Below are 15,200 nucleotides of genomic sequence, written 5' to 3'. Positions count from 1 at the left end.
TGTGGACTAAAACAACATGTTCTGTAGGAAGTTTGTCACCTTCTTGTTTTAATAAGGAAGAAGGAGAAATAGGAGAAGAAGCCTTATGGTACTCAACATAAATTGGCAGAATTAAGGAAGTTTTTAGTTCCCCTGCTAATTCAGAGATATATAGAAAGCTGCATTTTTCAACCACCTTTGGCAATTTGCTTCTCGTAGTTAACCAAGTGACTTTTATGGGAGCGTATCCACTGACCACTGGATGATTTACACAGCAAACTGGTAAGACCAAATATGTTTTGCTTTTAAGGGCGACCGTGGGCGTTACCTTTGAGGGACATGCTAATGTTTTAGTATTACTGTCTATTCTATGGTCGAATATCACAAAGTGGTGACATATCTCTATACAAGTGGTGACCACTATATATTTGAAATACTATTTACCAAAGACCATATCTGAGCTGTGTTTAACCTGCAGCTTAATCACTTTATGATCATTTACACTATTACCTCCGAGCTATTTTTGGTTCTTGTTCTTGTTTCACTTGCATATCATCGTACTTTTAATGATTATTAAAACCCAATTTGAGATAATATGAGTGACGAATGCAAGTAGATTTAATTTAAAGTTGCTATGTAGAATGCATTGCTAAATTTGACAGAAAAAACTGGGTTGCCTTAGAAGTCAAACACTGAATCATAATCAAAAATCAAAGGGCATTTTATTTAAAGCACCATGGAGTCATTAAATCATTAGTGTCACACTGAGACAATTTTCAAGTAGGTTTAACTGCAGGTTTGATATTGCTGGGCAAGCAGTGACAAAAGTATAAATATCTCTATGATTAAAATCTAATGCTAATGTGATGTTAAATCTGGCTTTTATATGCTTTCAACAAACAAAGAGGTTATTTTTCAACTGCATTTCTCAAGAAGCAATGTTGAGTGAAGGTGATTACGAAATATTTGCACTACCACAGAATTTTCAGAGTTTAGACATCAACCAGATCTCAGTCTGGCTAAACTGATGTTCTGCAGAGGAGGAGCGCAACACTTCCTGTTGCGACGTTGCCTGTATCCTGTTTTCCACAGTCAGTGGTCATGCGTGTCATTCCCCTATGCAAACTTGTGTGGGCACAATCTCGTGATCCTCTGCAGCAAGCTTCTGAAACTCCAACACGGGAGACTCCGAATGTCCGTGATAGAAACTGTTGATGTCAGCTACATGGGTTTTGCAATTTTGCAGTCAGTTGACAATTACAAAGTGACACTTTTAAGAGCCATTACTGCATAAGAGGCCTCAAATTCCTTGTATACTCAAACTAGATTATCCATTTTGAGATTTCCTTAAAATCCATGAATATTGGGGATATAAATTAGAGTCCTTGCAAAATGAAAATAAAAACATCTTTTAAGTTTGACACACCAAAGAAATACCAATAGAAACAGTAGACATATATATCTATATCAGTGTAGATTTTTTTTCCTGTTTGATTTTTAACTCTGTGTTGTCATCACATTACAATTATTATAATTGCAATTGTCGTTTTTACTACTAAAGGTCAAATGTTTTGACATTTTCATCTGAAAATAGTGATAATAGTAATCTATTTAATCCTCGGTTGGTTAAAACATATTCACAAGTCATTAGCAATACATCTGTCAGCAAATTATTTGCAATCATAGGAACATTGTACTGCAAGAGTTTCTTTAACAAGCTAAGCCACCCTAATACTGACTATGACTAAGAATGATAGGCTGTCTTCATTTCTCAATGCAATGTCGCTTACGCTTGCAAAACTGACGTCTTTTTTATTTTGACAATCTGACTTTGTTAACTGTAGTGTTGCGGTGAAACGTAAAAACGCCAACACAGTCCTTCTGAACTCAAACACTAACATTTTTGTGCCAACAGTAGCAGCTGCCTGAACCTTGATGGAAACTAATCAAACACAATCTATTGAGTTAGAATATGTTGTGTCATGTTCAAGCAGCAAACAATCCAACAAGCCACTTCTGGCAAGAGGGCCAAACTGTTAGACCCCACCATTAAAGGTAAGACATTTGAGTATACATTTGTTGGCTGAGAGTTGAAAACAAAACAAATAACTTAAGCAAAGACAATACAGACGGATGGATGAATAGATAATAGATAGACATTCCTGTCACTAGATAATAGATAGGCATTCCTGTCACTTGCTGTCACTATCTGGAATTTGCTCGCTGCATATCATCATTATAATGAAGTACATGCTAAACTTGTGATAACCTTGACACCTCCACACTGGCCCCCACTCTTGTGGTAACACACAAGCTATTTTAACTGTTTGTATGGCGCAACAATCAGAGAGCTTAATCTTGATACTTGAAAACGGAGAAGTACATATTTTACAGAAGAAACCAGAAAATAATGCTTGGTCACAGCTACTGCTGCAGAGTTACAGTCATGTCCGTGAGTAAGTTTCAGTGTGTTTGAAAAACTGTAATCCATTATGCAAACTTTAAATGCCACATTTTGTGTTGGAGTTAAAGTCGAGGAAGAAGCTGAAGGATCAATAACCTTGGATTATGAACAAAACGCTTTATTAGGCCTATGTTGAACATCTTGTCAACAAATTGTGACACTTGCACGGATTGTAATGTAAATGAAATGCTTTGAGGTCACTGAGCTTTGTGGAAAGTAACAAAGTGCTTTGCCTTCAATCAGGGGTGTCAAGCTCATTTTGTCACAGGCCGCATCGTAGTAATGTCCTTCAGAGGGCCAGCATGACTGTCCTCCCTAATAAATTCATGAACAGTATAGGCTACACAACAAACTGATGAATAATTAGTTTTGAAATCACAGACTAGTAAAAACTCTTCAAATATTTTAAAAAGATGAATGTAATAAAGATTGCTAGCAATATTTCAGTTTTTTTTATAAGCGAAGACAATTTCAATCCTGACACATGAAGTCAATGGACAATTTGTCTTCGCCGGCCACGTAAAATGATGTGGTCGGCCATATCCGGTCCCCGAGCCTTGAGTTTGACACCTATGCCTTAGATGTACTATATTGTTACAAGCCATTATTATATTCACACTGAATAATAATCCTTTGTATGAATATTTTTTTAATATACAGTACATATTACATATTATTAGTTAGTAGTAGTAGTAGTAGTAGTAGTAGTAGTAGTAGAAGTAGTAGTAGTAGGAGTAGGAGTAGTAGTAGTACTAGCAGTTTTGTTTTGTTAATGTACATTTCTTTCAGATTGGTTGAACTGAGCACCAAATGTGTCACTACAATTAGATTTTTCTTTTGTCGTATTCTTTATACTTATAATTTTGATTATTGTCACACTCTGTTGGATGATTTTTACTTTCTATTCTAATTATACAAAACGTACTTTCTGTAAAACCCAATATGTTTTATTTGTTTTTGCTTCCTCCCGTCTACAACAGAGAAAAAAACTAACGAGACATCCAACTCTTATTTGAAGTCAGGATCATCCTACCACTGTGACATGTACATCGATATTTTGTAAGACATTCATAGAACCAAATCCGAAAGAAAAGTTTCCAGTTCCTCATTTTGCTTTTATGCCTCTGTGGTTGTGCACTGCAGAAAACACATTACAAGGGAACATTACATTTAAGATATTGCTATGGATGGACTTGTATGATTTTACATTTAGTTAAAATTAGACTATTTAATGTCTTTGTGTGTTTTCTTATTACCGGTTACTACTTACTATCAGTGACATATTTTTTTATTGGAAAACTGTATGTGTTTATTGAACCCTGTAAAGCACTGTGGATTAAAAAAAATTACCTGAAATGATCTTGTGGTACTTCAAAAAATGTAACCTGTATGTTTTATAGAATGTTTCCAATTCTCTAAACTAAAATGTTGGACTTAGAGGGACTTCTCAGCAGTTTTTTGCTGCAAAGTATGTCAGAAGCCATGATGACTCACATATGGAGCACCAACAGAAATCTTCCACGAGGTTGCTGTTATATTGAGGCCATCATAATTCCCAAATTATGCACCCAAAGGTCCGCATAATATCAAGTATGTAACTGTATGTACCAATAATTTTGTTCCAAATTCTTGATTGCAAAAGATTTCCCTTTAAAAGCCAAACTGCTTCTCCGTACTTCATATATGAAATTTCTTCATAAAGGTGATACAAATTGTTCAAGTGAGCACATGCTAAAATGATCCATTCAGCTGACATCTGAGTCATGTCTAGATGCTGCTAAAAGTGTTCCTTGGTGTGCAAGACATCATTTTAGTGAGGCTGTCGGTACATTTGAGAGGCTTCACAAACTTAGATGACATTCAACCAAGACATCCCAGGTTCGCCACACCAAACATTTGAATAAACAGTAATACTTTATTTTCTACAGTCAGAAACCTTCATCGGGGATGGCTATATCTTGGTCTAACCTGATTGCAGTATGTCACTTAATCACGTGGACATTGCCCCCACTCGCTTGCTACTTTGAAGTCGTGGTCTCTTCACAGATGAATCCCAATTTACCCCGTACCGGACAGATGGCAGACAGCAGGTGTGGCATTGACTTGTCAAGGCTCTATACACAATTCCTGGAAGCTGCAAGAAAAAAAAAAATTATGGAGGCCAGCATGTCCATAACCATAAAGGTGTTTTGTCAGAATAAATTATTCAAACCACAATTCCAAGACGATAGGGTGTTGTGTAAAATGTAAATCTTTCCTTAATACCCAATATGTTTTGAGGGAGGAGGAAGCCTAGAATATGGCAATTCTCTGTAAAATCTGGCCAATACTGGATATTCTCCCATACTTTGGAGGTTGAAGTACATCAAGCACCCTGGAAAGATGAAATCTATATTGCCCTTTGGATGCAATTATAGTACATGCCACACTTATTAATGGTAATATAAATAAAGGCCCATTCATAAAATGACACTGGTGAGTAAAAACTACAAAAAAAAAATCTCTTTGAACCTGCTTTTTGTTTGGACGGAGATGGCATTTTGAGGGAATGAATACAAACAAATTTAAAACCACCCTCCAAAGTGGAAAGGTTATCAAACTTAAAACTCCAATCAGACCAGCTCAAGCCACATAGGGCACGTGACAAACATGTGCCAATACAGGGAAGTAGACAAACTTGTTTGATTATATCCATTCGTCGGCCCTTCAAGGAGCTCTGGCTGTTTTAATAATGCAGCGGGAGTCTTTCCAACAATTTTACAGACAGTTTTTTTTATTTTTTCGGTTTTCGCGGTGCAGGTCATCAGCGTAAAATGCAGAAACGAAGTGAGATTTTACGCATGCACACTTGCATACATGATGGACTTACATAACTTTACCAACCAGCCGTCTTGCATGAATACTCAATAAAATTGCACACACTTGCATGATCGTATGCACACATATTTTCTCTGATAAACGCGAAATGCAAAGTGAAGGTAAGACGCCACTTTTACGTCTTCTGTTCCGATTGTCATCAGGTAAATAAGACCTAAGATTTCCAGAAAGACCCAAAAAATATTTCATTCTGAATATTTTAGTTTGAGATGAAGCACTCAGTAATAGTTTTAAATATTAGAATATTAAATTAGAAATATTAAATATTACATTCAGCATTTTGCTTTGTCACAATGCGTACTTAATAAATTTGATTTCCACAAACTAGATGAGAATTTTTAGAGACTGCACCAATGATGAGCATTTCTTTTTAGCACAAATTAATATCGCACCGACATCCTTGTGTAACGTAAGGGACATTAAATGAGGAAACCCAGCAACCATACAAGCACATTCGTTGGAGCACAATAGTATCACAGACAACAAGCAGCACAAAAACTATACAAAACAGACAATGAAAAACAATTATTGAGCTTAATAAAATAGCGTCCAGGTCAGCAGACCTCTATTCATTGCTTGAGGGAATAAATGGAAGGTCTAATTATCGATGGCTGAGAAAGTGGTTATCAGTCTTTTGGTGTGACATCCTCACAAGTCAAGTTATGCATGTTTCTTTGTGAAAAGGAGGTAGCGAGCAGGGGCTATATCCTCCTTTGGCATTTTTTTTTAAACCCCTGTATCTCCTTTGTGATAATCAGAACCTCTAAAACTGATACTGTTGCTTCATCTTATCTTCCAGTCACGTGCGGGTATGTGTGTGATCCTATGGGTGTAATTCTAATTTGCAAGACATCGTATAGGGAGGAAAATTAAGGTCAAAGAAAGTCAATAAAGTTTAAGTGTGGAATAAGATGTAGCAGTTGTTGCTTTCTTTTGTATGTTTGCTCAATTTTTTTATCAATTTTTAATTTGCGATAACTGGAAAAGTCGACTGATAGAGATTTTCACAACATCGGCCAGTCTTACACAATGCACACGCTCAGTCAGACATTTTTCGCTATTGTTTGCTCGGTTACTACACAAATCAGATTTGGATGCAATGACATTGTCAGCCTTGTCCAAACGCACTAAATAAATCCCATTTTCAACGCAGGTGCCATTTGGTAAATGACCAAAAAAATATGGATGATACAGTAGGTACACTTTTACACCAATAATATTCAACATGGCAAAGAGAAAAGCTATTTCATTTACAAATTAATAAAACAAAATTTTTGACTTGGCATTTGACTTCAATCATTGTAGCGGCAAAGTGGCCTATGAATGGGCGATGCTTTTAGTCGACACGGTCACTGATGATTGGCCACCAAGGGAGGCGACAATATAGTGCTGGTGATAAATGTGAAGTTTTGCGGGCTCCCCTGAAGCAGTAGACACACTCTGTTGCTCCCACCCACACCAATTTACAGAAGTTAAAAGTTCCTTTTTCACAGGCAAACAGTGAGCCTATGCTTATTTTCTATTTGTATTTGATCCCACTGATGGTCTCTTGGACTGATTCAGCTCAGTAGCGTTAACTATAAAATAAGAGCAACAGAGGGACATGTTTTGGTTATCGTTAAATGAGAGGAAATTTTGAAACATTGTGCAATGGTGCTGCAAAGGTTTTGAAAGGTTGTGAGAGCTTTTGGTCCGCAAGGTGTCTTTGAGCCCACTCGTTGGAGAAGAAGCCCCCATGTTGCATCCCTACAGAATGGAGAGTTATCTCATTGCACCTGTAAGTATGATCATTATTATTATCTTCTAAAGCATCAAGACATTTTTAGAATAAAATAGTATATACACATTTTCATTTTTTTCTAAAACACTGAATTTTCTTATCCATCAATGTAAGAGAAAAGGCTTTGGCCCCTCATGTCATGTTTGATGAATTACTATGTGTTTGAGTTCATTAGTAGACAGGATGCCAACTCTAACAGCCCTTTCAAACTACAGACGAAAACGAAACTTTAAGGTTCTTGAAAGTTTCAGAATGGCAGTGGCCCAAAAAAAATCCTCATTTGTATTTTATTTAAGTAGATACATGTACATACATATAGTTAACATTTTACCCAATCAAAATATTTAAATATAGTTTGCGAATGTGTGATTAATGCATTTATTTAAAATATATTGTCTACAAATTTGCTTTGTTGTCTGTGATGTTTCAACAATTTGTTTCATTCATGATTGTTATATTTTAATCTGCTCTTGTAGTCCTCTGAAGAAACGTATGATCCAGAGATCTACAGACATCAAATTCCAGATTATTATAGTCCATATGTTCTGGATACAGAGATGCAGGCAGGTCAGTTTTACTCGAGCATTTCATGTCTTTCTTTCTTTTTTAACGGTTGGATGTGATATGTTACGTTATTCTGAAAGTTAACCAATAAGGCTTGGACAAATATACAATATTATGGGATCTAAAATATTTTGAATGAATTTGAATGAATGAATTAGAAATAAAACATTGAGACCTGAGGAGTAATTGTTCTTTTTTTTAATTTATTTTGGGGTGTACTTAAGGCAAATACAATGTGTGCAGCTGAAGCGCACAGGAAACAGATGCTATTTTTTGGGCCGCTCTAACTACAGACATAGAACAAATTTTGCCCCATGGGGTTTCGTTGACATTCTCTTGGTAGCAACAGTTTTGAATATTCCACCAAAACAGGCTTAATGGAGAAAATAAAGCGAAGAGACCCTTGTCGATATGTTGGGGGAAAAATATTTCTGCATAAATATAATTTGATACAATTAATTTTGCATAGATTTAAAGCAAGGGAGTACGAATGAAGTAAACAATAAATTTTCTTGACAATACTTTTTTCTTAGTTTTTATAGCTTTGATATTTCATAATTACATCAGTGGCTGTGTATCAAAATCCAGTCAAGAAAAATAATAGGAGGAATGACTTGAAAATGGTCACACTAATTAAGAAAAATGTTTCTACAACTGCAATAGGTAATAGTTTCCTCATATAATTCAACTGTCCTTATTCAGACTAAAATCTCACTGATTGAATAAAGCATTGTGTTGTTTTCACTCCGTCTGTTGTAATCTAATGTTTCCTTGTGTTCTCTCATTAGATCACTGGGACTATCACTCTCATACTCACGTATACCCAATTGAGTTTGAAAATCTTCAAGAGACAAACTTCACAGAGTTGCAAAGTGTACAGTCTCTGCACCCGCCCGGTCTGATCCGACACGAGGTCATGCGCTATGATGCAGAAAATCTACTGGATCCAAACCTTGGGGCACATTCTCATATGTTGCAGCAACCAGTAAGTCCCTCTGGTACTGAATCAGTAAAAGTATACTCTCAATAAAAACAAGAAATTGATTCTATGACTGAGAGAGCTTGAAAAACAAGTTGCTGGAAATTCATCATTCATGTGTTTGGGAATTTATGTAGTCATTCATGAAGATAGATTATTTGTATACATTCATGCTCATTAATACTGGTTGCACCAAGCCATCGGTAAATTCTTTAGACGGCTATTGCTAAATAACAAAAGCAGGAAAGAATAGGATTGCACAATAAAACCCCTAAAAATTCCCAATTTGACTTCATTCTGAAAGGACATTCTGGAATTGAGTCAAATTTTATTTTGTCCATTAACCTATGTGTTACATTATGAATGCGTGAATGTTTTATTTTTACAACAACTTTTACTAGATTTTGTTGTCAATTAACAAATTGTATCAAGTTAGAAGAAAATAATCAACACTCCATTTTTGTGTGAATGTTGAATTTTTTTCTTTTTGCAAATTAGCAAACAAAAGATAAAACAATATATATGTCTAAAGCCTTCACTTGTTAATCGCTTCTCAATCTGTTAAATATAATTGAATGTAGAAAAATCATTTGATGTGTCAAGGAATTTTGATTTTGTGGCACCAATTATTTAATTTTCTTCCACTTTATAAACAAGTTGTTGTTTTTTATGTTAATAATGCATAATGCAAGTCTTAAAATATGTTTTAAATCAGGGATTGTCAACCGGTGGTCCGCGGCTCTCTAGTGGTCCGGGGCGGTATTGCACGTGGTCCGTGAAATTGGAAATGTAAAATAATTTTAACATTTTTTAAAATAAAATGTATTTATTATTTAGACTTTATTCATTTTCCAGCTATTTCGAGAATCATTTATGCATCCAAATTATGTCAAATGTAGCTGAGATTCCCAAATTAGACATACAGATGCAAATAAGTAGCCTGTATAGGTCAAGCCTCCTTCGGTGCAAAATGAAACATTCTGCCAAAACAGTGGTCCCCGAGTTGCTTCATGATCATAATGGTGGTCCCTTGAACAAAACAAAAAACAAAAGTGGGTAGAACGTAATGTTCTGGCAATTATTTAATATGAACAGGCAAAGTAGCCAGACTTGGATGCTAAATGTTGATGAACTAATCCTACCAAATATGAGAACACAACACGCAGAATCAACATAAATGGTTCTTGACACACCACTGATAAAACCTATAGCCTTCTGACAAGACAGCTTTGCAATAATCGAGGAGGCACTGTGCAGAATGGGTCAACACTCCTGTAAAATCATCTATGTTAAAAATGAATATATTTTCCGAACGGCTTTTTTGTCTGCGTGTGTGTGGTCAGGGTTTAGACCAAGGGATGTTGTGAACAGTGACCTCATCAAGCCCATTGAGACGCTTTGGGGAGTTAGGGCTATATGACTAGACGTGACTCAGAGCTTGGCTTTGGCCTTTCTGTGCTGAGTCTATTATTTGGGTTCTCCAGCTCACACCTTCCAGAAACATGCATGTTCGCATGGTTAAGGACTCAATGTTTATTCGTAGGAATGAATGCCACCCTGAGTCAATTTCAATTTCACTATGGAAAATACTTATAACCAACAGATCCTTTCATGCCACAATAATATTTAATTTAGAGACTTATTAGACTGGTAACCAAAGGGACTGCCTCCTGTTTTGAAGGTTACATTCTTCCCACGGACTGCGTATCCTACACATGTGTCCCAACACAGCACTGATGATGAAGAGCATGGACGCCAAAGTCCCCCCCTGGAGGTGTCTGATGAGGAGTGTCTTCGAGAACAAGTACCTTACGTCATGCCGGGAGAGATGGGTAAGAAATCCCATTCAAAATACATCAGTATTATCTGTTGAGATACTATTATTCAGTATTAGAGCTGAGATGACAACAACATTTGCGTAAAATGTGTGTGCGTGTTCTTCACACGTCATTGGCACACCTCATGGAGATGATCTTCCAGCTCATCAGCATTCATCATCGTTTGAATAGTTACACAATGCAGTTAGATGTTGTGTATTAGCTGTTTAGTTTAAAAGTGTTTGCAGTACTTCTTCTGACCTCAGTCGGCATTTCACAATTTCTCAAAATCTTTTCCTTACAATCAAACTTTGAAAATGGTGTCTGAATAATACGATTTCTTTTTTTTACTGTCTAATCTGGAAGACGAACCTGATGGTTTTTTAAAACTGCACTACTCATTATTGTAATGTAATGTTTTACCCAATTTACATTTTACTATTTGATGTCATATTTCAATATTTATATAGTGCTTTTGTAAGTACTCACTACTGAGCTTTGTTTTCTCTATCTTCTCTATTTATCCATGCTGTGGCATCCCTGAGATGGTCTTTCACAACACATCGGGGAAATTATCCAGTATTGTTTATTTATCAGAAACTAATGTGTAATACTTAGAAATATTTGTTCATCTTTATATGCCAGTGATGTAAAGTGACAGGCAGAACAATTAAATGCTCTTCCGTTAGAGGGCAGAATGCACAATAAAACTGCGTCGTCACTTGATGGAATGTAGACAGCAAATTAAGTCGCTGGTAAAGGTTGGAGAACACCACTCATAATTACTCAACCAAACGAAGATGAAACAAAGGCTGCCGACAACCGCACAGTTTAAAATAAAGATCAAACACCTGTGACCTTTTAAAAACATTTTCGAGAAAAAAAAACAATCCATTTCAATTACTTGGTTGATGCTTTGGGCAACACCACTCTTAAATACTCAACCAGACAAAGATGAAACAAAAGGCTGCCGACAACAGCACAGTTTAAAATAAAAGTCAAATACCAAAGACCTTTAAAAAAAAAAACATTGGAAAAAAAAAATCATTGCCATTACTTGGTTGATGCTTTAATTAAAAAATAATTTGGCATGTTTTAGGGTTTGTCTGCTCGGTAATAAGGCTACCAATTACAACCTAATTATATGTCAACGCACATCAAAGTATTGGAAGCTTTTTAATTGACTTCATACGAAGATTTTGGGAAATACATGTGATGTATGTTTTCACATATTTCAATTTAATGCCAACGAGTTAACTGCTTCAAAAATCACAACAACACACAACACATCAGGGTGCATTTAAAAATTGTTTCTGTTAGTATTCCTTGGAATTTTGTTCAAATTATTGTTCTCTCCAAAATTACACAGTTAGTCAACACAACAAAGTTTTGCATCATACAGAATTAATAATTGTACCACTTTTTGATGTTTCCCAAAGGCAACAAAAAGAAGATTCGTTTGTATCAGTTCCTGTTGGACCTTTTAAGGAACGGCGATATGAAGGACAGTATCTGGTGGGTGGACAGAGACAAAGGAATGTTCCAATTTTCATCCAAACACAAGGAGGCTCTCGCACATCGCTGGGGAATCCAAAAGGGAAACCGCAAAAAAATGACCTATCAAAAGATGGCGCGTGCTTTGCGCAACTATGGCAAAACTGGGGAGGTAAAAAAGATCAAGAAGAAACTGACTTACCAGTTCAGTGATGAGGTCCTCGGGAAGACTCATTTGGAGAGAAAGCCATACATGTAGGCAGAAGACTGATGCAACAGCAGTGTTTACTTTTAATAGTTGATCTCTGATGTAACTCACACATTAGCATTCCTTGTAAAGAGTATTAAAAGCATCACACCCTTAAAACTGCTGGTTTAAACAATGGACCGACCAAGGAAGTTGGATCAATTTGACCCAAGCCAAAATAAATTGTTGTTTTTAACCCAGTATTTTTAAGGGTGCATGAAAGCTGTCCAGACGAACTTTAATAGATTTCACTGTTATTTTGCAGCACATTTATTTCTCACTGCATTGAAATGCAATGAAAATATTAGCCAACGTCGGCCATCCATTTACATTGCTTTTGCTATTCACGCTCTAAAAACTACTGGGTCAAAATAAGGTTGGGTCAAATCCCTTTATTTCTATAAATTGGGTCAAATCGGCCAAACTTCATGGGTCGGTTTTTAACCCAGCAATTTTTAGGGTGCAAGGACATGCAAAGCTAAAGCTGGTAAAGTATGTGTACAGCAAAGTTTCCGTGTGGAAAAAAGGCCATGCCTTTCTATGTAACCTGTTATTTAAAGACTATAGATTACAGGCTTGATTTACCGATAAGTTTGTTCAAAGTAAAATTTTTGTACAATATTATGAAACTGTAGAATCACTGAAAATGCAATAAAAATTTATTCAGTTATGAGACTGGGAGTGACAAATTATTTTTGAAAACCTGTGAACATATTTGTCAAAAAGAACGGTGCATGAATTGAGCATATATTTGATTTAAATGATCTTTTCAAGCTGCCTAAAGTGGTTGTGCTTTTAGATCAAAGCGATGCTTGCACGTCACAATAACACATGAACAGCGATTAAATATCATTAGCCTAATTGCATAATCATGTGTCATTTTCTAAAGTTTTGAAAAGAAAAAAGAAATAACAAAAACAAAAGTCCAGTTGCATGGATTCAACATTTGTTGATTAGTATGAGAATCTATGTAGACATAAAAAACAACATAATTATTAGCAAGCAGTAGTAGCAGGCCTATTATAGTTTAATAAGAGGAGTTTTTATTTCATTTTGAGTTTTGTTGTTTTAATTTAGTTTTAATTGGTTTTCACTTTGTTTGTTTTTATTAGTTCAATTTTTTTTCAAAACAGTTTTAGTTAGGGCAGCACGGTAACGCACTGGTTAGCACGTCCACTTCAAAGTTCACAGGGTGCGGGTGGATTCTACCTCCCTCCCTCCCTCCCAGTGTGGAGTTTGCATGTTCTCCCCGTGCCTGCGTGGGTTTTCTCCAGGCACTCTGGTTTCCGACCACCTCAAAAACCTGCTTGGTAGACTGATTAAGCACTCTAATTTGCCCGTAGGCGTGAGTGCTTAGGTATGAGTAATTTGCCCGTAGGTGTGAGTTTGTTGTCCAACAACACTCCAAGATGTTTACAGGTCTGCACGCAGTCTCTGTTGATAGTCACAGGCTTAGGACCTCCTGAAGTCCACCACCTTATCCTTCATGAATTTGAATATAACAGCATCGGCATAGTCACTATATCATCAACACAAAGAAGATGAATGAGAAACAGAGGCCAAAAGTATAGAACCTCTATTTGTTCACAAAAGTTTTTTTTTGTTGTTTTTTGTTTTTTACTTTGTCGCCATTCTAAGCACTGCAATGCTGTGTAGTTCATGTTGTGCTATGTAATTTGCATTAGTGTTAAAAGGGAAGAATGAGAATAGAAATTATGTGCGTAAGTCTAGCAGTTGCATGTCATTGTGTTATATAACTACCAATTCGACATATGACCTATCCATGTAAAATCCTTTGTGTCGAATTGTGTCGTAAATTAGATACCATTGCAGGTAGAATGCATGTCATCACAATGACTGACACAGCAAAACAGGTCTGCAATCGGCAGACATTTTGTCAGAACACAAAACTCAGATTTTTCCATGTTAGTTGTCTGTTCAGGCATTTGATTTATTGCTTGTCTTCATTAGTCATGTGTGAGCACAGGCCTAGTCCAGGTGACTTTGGGTGGTTGCAATGTGGTACACTTTGAAACGGCTGGCAATCAACTGCAGGGTGTATGCAAACAACCAAACACTCACATTCACGCCTATAATTTAGAGTTGTCACTTAATATAATGTGCATGTTTTTGGAATGTGGGAGGGAGACAGAATGCTCAGGTGCGGCAAGAACATACAAACTCCACACAGGGAGGCTGAAGCTGAGATTCAAAGCCAGAAAGAACTATGAGGCAGACGCACTGACCACTTAGCTTGATGTACCGTAATTTTTGGACTAAAAGTCGCTCTGGAATATAGGTCGCATTAGCCATAAAATGCACAATAACGTGAAAAAAAACAACCATATATAAGTCGCTCCGGAGTATAAATTGCATTTTGGGGGAAATTTATTCGACAAAATCTAACCCCAAGAACAGACATGAACGAGCAACAACAGGCTGAACGATAGGTATGCTAACGTGAAATAAACACAAATGAAGAGCTGAGAACGGGCCTGACGTAACATTCAGTTATTAAAAAAACTATTACATAAATAACACGTTTATAAAGCCATCTGTGTCACTCCAATTCAATAAATCCATCGATCGTCCTTTGTCAACAATGGGTGTGCGCCGCTGACGGCGCTTGCACTTCAAAATATTCCACAGGCCCATATAACGATATATAAATTAGATATCAAATAACTCTTATATAAGCAATAATATTATCAAACCATCTGTGCACTCTAAATCATTAAATCCATCGATCAAATTCTTTGTCCTTTGTCAACAACGCCGCACGTGCGCCCTGACGTCAGCCTAGTTGTTATTCCCCAGATCTAGTATATAACTATATTGTAGCGTTAACAAAGTACAAGGAAAGACGTGGGTTTGGTAAATGGCTCTTTATTTAACAAAACAAACTTCCAGGCGTGTGGCGGCGTGGACTTCCAGCCACGGAGGTGGAAGAGAGATCCATAGAATAGGACCGGGCGTGCGCAAAAGCCATGACCGAGCCC

The 15,200-nt window shown here is 36.5% G+C and overlaps 1 protein-coding gene across 4 annotated transcripts; it reads left to right on the top strand.

Annotated features, from left to right (window-relative positions):
* Positions 1-94: 94 nt before the first annotated feature.
* spi1b (Spi-1 proto-oncogene b) lies at positions 95-12,876 on the top strand. Of its 4 annotated transcripts, none has more exons than XM_088370983.1 (7): positions 95-261; positions 1,895-2,034; positions 3,424-7,097; positions 7,577-7,667; positions 8,453-8,649; positions 10,325-10,475; positions 11,900-12,876. In XM_088370983.1, exons 3-7 carry the CDS (start codon positions 7,056-7,058, stop codon positions 12,211-12,213), a joined length of 795 nt encoding a protein of 264 aa, XP_088227109.1. In that variant the 5' UTR covers positions 95-261; positions 1,895-2,034; positions 3,424-7,055; the 3' UTR covers positions 12,214-12,876. The 4 variants fall into 4 exon arrangements, with proteins under 4 accessions (XP_088227109.1, XP_088227108.1, XP_088227112.1 ...); XM_088370986.1 differs by having other exon boundaries at positions 104-261; positions 1,974-2,034; XM_088370985.1 differs by having other exon boundaries at positions 104-261; positions 1,898-2,034.
* Positions 12,877-15,200: the final 2,324 nt, after the last annotated feature.

The sequence above is a fragment of the Syngnathus floridae genome, chromosome 3 (assembly GCF_059516105.1).
Source record: "Syngnathus floridae isolate MCC-2025c chromosome 3, RoL_Sflo_1.0, whole genome shotgun sequence".
NCBI lineage: Eukaryota > Metazoa > Chordata > Actinopteri > Syngnathiformes > Syngnathidae > Syngnathus > Syngnathus floridae.
Note: the sequence above shows the minus strand (reverse complement) of the source record. Positions and strands in the feature narration are given on the sequence as shown.